Source organism: Erigeron canadensis, chromosome 8 (assembly GCF_010389155.1).
Source record: "Erigeron canadensis isolate Cc75 chromosome 8, C_canadensis_v1, whole genome shotgun sequence".
Classification (NCBI taxonomy): domain Eukaryota; kingdom Viridiplantae; phylum Streptophyta; class Magnoliopsida; order Asterales; family Asteraceae; genus Erigeron; species Erigeron canadensis.
Genome location: NC_057768.1, coordinates 27,660,288 through 27,666,752, shown reverse-complemented (window position 1 = coordinate 27,666,752; position 6,465 = coordinate 27,660,288). Strand labels below are relative to the sequence as shown.

At 34.6% G+C, this 6,465-nt stretch overlaps 1 protein-coding gene across 1 annotated transcript; it reads left to right on the top strand.

Moving 5' to 3' along the window:
• The first annotated feature begins 1,439 nt into the window (after nt 1-1,439).
• LOC122578946 (S-adenosylmethionine carrier 1, chloroplastic/mitochondrial-like) lies at nt 1,440-6,176 on the top strand. Its single transcript, XM_043751004.1, has 12 exons — nt 1,440-1,548; nt 2,111-2,215; nt 2,634-2,720; nt 3,020-3,092; nt 3,282-3,372; nt 3,611-3,664; nt 3,733-3,828; nt 4,395-4,484; nt 4,982-5,033; nt 5,155-5,216; nt 5,389-5,469; nt 5,651-6,176. Exons 1-12 carry the CDS (start codon nt 1,518-1,520, stop codon nt 5,780-5,782), a joined length of 954 nt encoding a protein of 317 aa, XP_043606939.1. The 5' UTR covers nt 1,440-1,517; the 3' UTR covers nt 5,783-6,176.
• Nucleotides 6,177-6,465: the final 289 nt, after the last annotated feature.

Here is a 6,465-nt window from a genome sequence, read left to right as displayed (position 1 = left end):
CACCAAAATCACAAGGGTCACACAACATATAACATATCAAATGTCAAGACCACAACCACAATGTTCGCCATACCACAACTATCATCATCAAGGTCACACAAGAATCGAAACCAATAAATAATGTACATCAAGTGAAAACAACATGGAAACCTTCACATGTTCCTAGTAGATTGTACCCTTGAGACTAGCATTTCTAGTATTTAAATAGGTATACAACCCAACAACCAATAATCACGATAGGAAATGCACCCAAGCATCAAATAATCGCTAAGAGAACTACGCCAAAGAATCACAATAATCATGCGTCCAATACATACACTTCATACGATTATTACTTTTGTGGGGTCATAGATGCTTATATATAGGGTCACCTGCAGCCTTCCCACCATATCTATAACCTTCAAAGGCATTACCGTCTTCCATATAGGCACAACTATCCCAAATCACAAAATAATATATATACCATGTACGACGTTACAACCAAACAATCAAGTGTCACATGGGAAAAGATCCTCCTAGCATAGGATACAACAATCTTATACGTTCAACAATATTCTACGGCATAACCCATTAGCACATAGCGAGTATCTTTCTACCCCTAAAGCATGCAAACAGTAGAGGCTACAAACTCACCTTTGCCAAGCAATAACAAGTTAAGAATGAGTTATAAACGTTCAATCGCCTCCCATCCACAACCTATCAATGTACATAGCATGTTTACAAATCAAGACTTTACTTATGGATATGAATAGTTCATCTTAGTTATGAATAATAACTAACGGGCGTTAAAAACTAATGACTCTTGGTTATGATTAATTTATCTTGAATCTGGACTGTAACTAACGGGAGTTAAAAACTAACGAATTTTGGTTCTGATTTGTTTACCTTGTTTATGATCTGTTGTTAGAAAAAGTCCATAGAACTAACGACCATTATAGATCTACTCAAATTCGACCCAAAACGCACCCAAGCTTCATTTTGACCTCAAAATCAATTAGGCTACACTTCCATAAAAATACTGAATGTTTACCTAACATTTCCCCATAATCTATACTTCTATACTACTATATAAAAATTATAGTCATATATTGAAAAGTTTACAATTTTGGGACATACAAAATTACCATTTTACCATTAATTAATTAACTTACACAATCATTCCATAATTTTTTAAAAGATGTTCACTATCCCTAAAAATCAAATATATTTGTATCAATTACATACACCACTTGACACCGACACCACCACCATCCATCGACGCCACCACATCGCAATTAAAGTCATAGCCGCCGTATCGCGCGGGTACCATGCTCGTTTATACTACATAATTATCACTTTTTGATGCACAGTGTTTGTAGCATGTTTTATTTTATCCCTTCAACTTTATCTAAATGACGATATCGATTTCTTTTATAAAAGCTGTTATGAAATGAAAAATTGGGCAAAACCTCTTTCCTATATAAACATAGAAGATTCACCAGCGGCAAAACCCCTTCCTATTTACCGGTAAAGCAACAATGTCTGTGAATCCTAATATAGATTCATCAGGTATATCTCTATTTCTCTATTATTTATTTATTTATTTATTTTCTTCTATATCTATATAAATTTGTAAACTTATATTAGAGTTAATTTCGCCACACTCCAATAAATGTTAATACTAAAAATAATTCTACTAATATAAGTGCTGCCCATGAGTTAGAATCACAATTATACAGCGCCCCTATATCGAAATTAGCTAGAACCGATAGTCAGAGGGGGTAGTTAGAAGCTTCTAGTTTTGTTTTAAATAAAAATAGCTCACGCGCAATGTGGTAATTTTAAGATTTTTAAAATCCTGGCTGGGGGCGGGGTGATGCTGTTCGGCGGTTGCTGAGGTGGCGGTAATCGATGTTAGTGTAATATACTGGTGATGTTTAATATTTTCACTTTGAGTAGCTTATGGTCTAGGAGCTAATATTTAGTAACCCAAACGAAGTTTATGTCCTCGAGTTTTTATAAAAGACGATAAATTTAAGCTTTTATAAGCTCCTATCAGATTTTTTGTTGAACACGCTTATAACTTTTGATTTGTTAGTCTGTTTTATAAGTTTTTTTTTTTTTATTGCAGATGCATTAAAACATGAATTGTTGGTTACAAAAGATGCGCCAAAGATGTCTGTATCGATCAGGAGAAAAGAAGACAACCCTTTTGATTTTGTTCGACTTTTGATAGGTATGTTGTATCATCTATCACCATCATGCTGGGTTTTCCTTTGTGTCGTTGACCCGTTCCGTTGTTATCATGTGTAAAAGAAATGTGTAAATAGGAATTATGGTTTTTTTTTTTTTTTTTTTATCACTGTCCCGGATAAATATCATATAGGAATTTGGTGATATTTTTTCCGGCCCACAAAAGTTGTCGCTTAAAAATGAGTGCAGTAGAGTAAGTTTTACATAGTGCTAGATGACATATCGCTCAGTTGAACTAGATGATTTTTGCGGCCTTTCATGGTACTCCTCAAATTTAATCATGATTTGTTTACATGCCTGAAGTGTGATATTTTGGAAACAAATATGATAAATCCTCCTGAATAATAGTAAAACCATGTTTAGCTACGTATGATTGTTAAAGTATATGTTCATTTTTGCAGAGGGTGCTGTTGCTGGAGCTACTGCTGGAGTTGTAGTGGAATCTGCTTTATATCCACTTGACACAATCAAAACACGGCTTCAAGCAGGTAGAATGTTATATCTGAAATTATTTAAGATTGATTTGAACGATATATCGATATGTGGTTAACCTAATTTCTTTTACATATAATTAGATAAAGCTTCTATTATGCTATAAGGCATAAGTGCTTGTGTGCTTGCTCATTTTATACCCTTTGTCCCATTTTATATATAAGTATTTTAAATCCCATTGTCCTATTCTTTCTATATCGCATGATGCGGTATATACCTATCTTTTGGTTACTTTAATCTGACCAGTATGATAACTTCTCTAACCTGTGAATTACCATGGTTTCGTGGTAGACAGTTCGTGGTGGAGGAAAAATTATCTTGAAGGGTTTGTACTCTGGTTTGGCCGGAAATCTCGCAGGCGTCTTACCGTAGGTTCCAGCTATTATTCTGAATGGATGCTAGAATTGTTATTTATTTGTATTTCTATAGTTTGTTTAGTTTCTTTTTTTAGACCACCCCAACATTTGGTAAAAGGGTTGTGGCATGGTCTGAAACTTTTACCTTTTACTATTTCTTGTTTGCGGGAGGATATTTATTAGTTTAATTGAACCTTTCAGTGCCTCGGCCATTTTTGTTGGTGTATATGAACCTACGAAGCAAAAATTACTCAAGAGCTTTCCTGAGAATTTTAGTTCCTTGGCTTACCTGGTGAGTTTTTTTTGTCTGCTCAGTTGGTGTGTTATTTTGAATTCTCTTTGCGCCTATTTTTCTATCCTGTGCTACATGAGTGCATGCATCATGAGCTTGTATGCTCTATGCTTTATCTCTCTTATATTTAGAGCACTGGTCTTTTTAAGTATAACTATCACCCAAACCTCTAAATCTCGTACAGTCATGTTGTATATATATGGTTCTATCTCTTGTGTATTGAACTGCTTTAATGTAGACTGCAGGTGCTGTTGGGGGGGCTGCTTCTTCTATAATACGTGTACCAACAGAGGTATTTAATCATATCCTCGTCTTTTTTATTTTTTCTGTATTGCTCTATGCTTACCACATCGAATGCAGGTTGTTAAGCAAAGGATGCAGACCGGACATTTTGCTTCTGCTCCTGATGCTGTTCGCCTTATCATTGCTAAAGAGGGCTTTAGAGGTCTTTTTGCGGTATGTCGGTTTAGAAACAAATAGATTGAGCACCTGATATCAGGAATAATGATTGACTTGTGCTTTATAGTAGATGTGGCAAGAAGAGTGGGTTTGGCAACGGGTTATATTCTGTACTTGAGCAAAATGTTCTAGGTTAGGCTGGGTTTGCCCGCAAAATCATTTGTATGTCGTTAAAATGTTTATATATGATTAGTTCATGAATCATAATTACAGAAACAACATTATTACAATAAGAATCTAGGTCCTTTAATTAATGACTTATGAGGCTGTATAAAAAAAGGGACTTTGGGTAATTTTTAACCCATTTTTTTTTTTGCTAACTCTTTTAATCATTAGTTGACCTGTTTGACATAAAGCACAATAGTAATCAACCCGAGTATGAGTAAGCAAGCCGAGATTGTCTCACCTAGTTGATGGTATCATAATTTACAAGGCCGGTTCTGAAAGGTCATACAATCTTGTATATGGTATACTCTCAAGTATTGTGGCTTGTTCTGTTCAACGAGATGTTTGGGAGCCTTTGCTCGTTTTATGCATCCATGACTCTTGTCTAATAATTGCAGGGGTATAGTTCCTTTTTGTTGCGAGACTTGCCTTTTGATGCTCTCCAGTTTTGCATATATGAGCAGCTCCGAATAGGGTATAAACTAGTGGTAAGCTAAGTTTGGTCTCTTTTTTGTTGTAAACATCTGAATGCTATACAATAAGCATCTGTTATGTATTTCAATGTTTATTGGTTATAGTCCTGTATATAGCTGACTAGACAGTCGCGTCTTGCATGATGTTCTATTTCATGAGTGGATGGGAAGGACTTAGGGGGTGTTCATGATTGTGTTTGCAGGACCGATTTTTCTTTTGCAAGACAGCGTTTCATAAGGCAGTTTTTAACCTGATTCTTCAAATTCATGTTTCCTTTTAATAATCTCTTTTATTCAGATGGTCCGCTGAATATTATACTATAATTATTTGCATTTTGTAAATGTCAGTCATCTCTCCCCTAAAATGGAATCCCAAACACCTTTTTTTGAGTTTTGATGCAATCTTGTTTGTTACAATATATTTTTATTTTTGAAATCAGAAGCTCAAAAATGAAACTGCTTATATATATATATAGCTTATATATATATATATATAATATTTCTTTTTACAGGCAAAAAGGAATCTAAGTGACCCTGAGAATGCTGTGCTTGGTGCTTTTGCGGGTAACTAGCTGTTTTAAACCAATCCTTTGAAGTGTCTGTATTGTCTGTTCAACGCATTTGTATGTGCCCATTTCTCGGAAACCGCTACTAAGATCTCTTAGCCATCTGCTTTGTGGTGCAGGTGCAATTACAGGAGCGGCTACAACACCTCTAGATGTAATAAAGACTAGGTTGATGACTCAGGTACAGTCACTAAATTTACCCATACATGCGGTCCATTTCTATTATTCTAGTAAATTACCTTATCCTGATAATGCCCCTTTTTATTTTTATTCGTTCCTCCCCTCATATCTCTTGCAAGTTCATTCAATACATCAACGAGTCGTCTCTCATTTGGTGTATTGATATTTCGCAGGGATCGGCTAACCAGTACAAAAGTATCTCCCACTGTGTAAGCACTATTTTAAAGGAGGAAGGACCTTCTGCATTTCTAAAGGTATGATCTTCCTATACAAGTGTACATATAAACGATTTTAAACTGTGATGCTTATTTTTAAGTTGGGAATGTTGATAAAAGGATATTCTATCCATGTACAACATGAAATCTGATCTCGTATTTCAGACTTGTCTGTTGGATGTAGAGACAGTTATCATTTTGTTTTGATTGCGTAATGCAGGGGATGGGGCCAAGGGTCCTGTGGATAGGCATAGGAGGCTCCATTTTCTTTGGTGTCCTTGAAAAAACAAAGCAGCTGCTCGAAGAAAGGCGCCTTGTGCATGACATCTCTAACTCTAACAAGTTGAAATAAAAAATTCAATACAAATTGCCAAGTTGTGAGGTACAAGGATCGAATATAGACTAGGTCCAAAAAGCCAGGTTTTTTAGTAGTAGTTAGAATCAATGTTCTTAGTACCAAAATTTATTTATGAGTCCAGACCAGTCTAGTTGGTTCTAGAAGCGATTTATATACTATTTGAATTAGGGGTTTACTTACAAAAATAAGTATGAAATACTTCATTAGATCCGGGGTTTATATGAATAAAAGTTTACTTTTCAAAAAAAAAAAGTACTTAATTAGATAATGTTAGCAATAAGGATTTTAAGTCTGCGCTTCGCACAGATTTTGTAATAGATACATGAATACGTATTTTGGTTGCAAAGTTTGTTGGAACTATGAATTTATTTGCAAGTTTTGGTTGTTACATGTATAGGAGATTGTATACAAATACATTTTTGGATTAAGATCTAAAAGCAAAAAAAAAAAAAAAAGTATAGACATTTTGGGTTGTGAAGTATCATACTTATGGAGTTGTAATTAAATATTGTATAATTGTGTAAAAAAAATTTTAATGGTAGCTTATTTGTTACTAGTTAATTATCCCGGGTTAAACCCGGGTATTTCTAAACAAGTTTCGTAAATACATGTTTATTATCATAATGAAACATAAAAAAAACCGTAAGTAAAAATGTCTATTTTAAAGGCAAGTAAGC

Bases quoted from the DNA above. Each gene is read 5' to 3' on its own strand.
- LOC122578946 (XM_043751004.1), top strand. From the start codon at position 1,518: ATGTCTGTGAATCCTAATATAGATTCATCAG. The intron at 5,217-5,388 runs GTACAGTCACTA...GATATTTCGCAG, and splicing joins AGACTAGGTTGATGACTCAG to GGATCGGCTAACCAGTACAA. The intron at 5,470-5,650 runs GTATGATCTTCC...TGCGTAATGCAG, and splicing joins GACCTTCTGCATTTCTAAAG to GGGATGGGGCCAAGGGTCCT.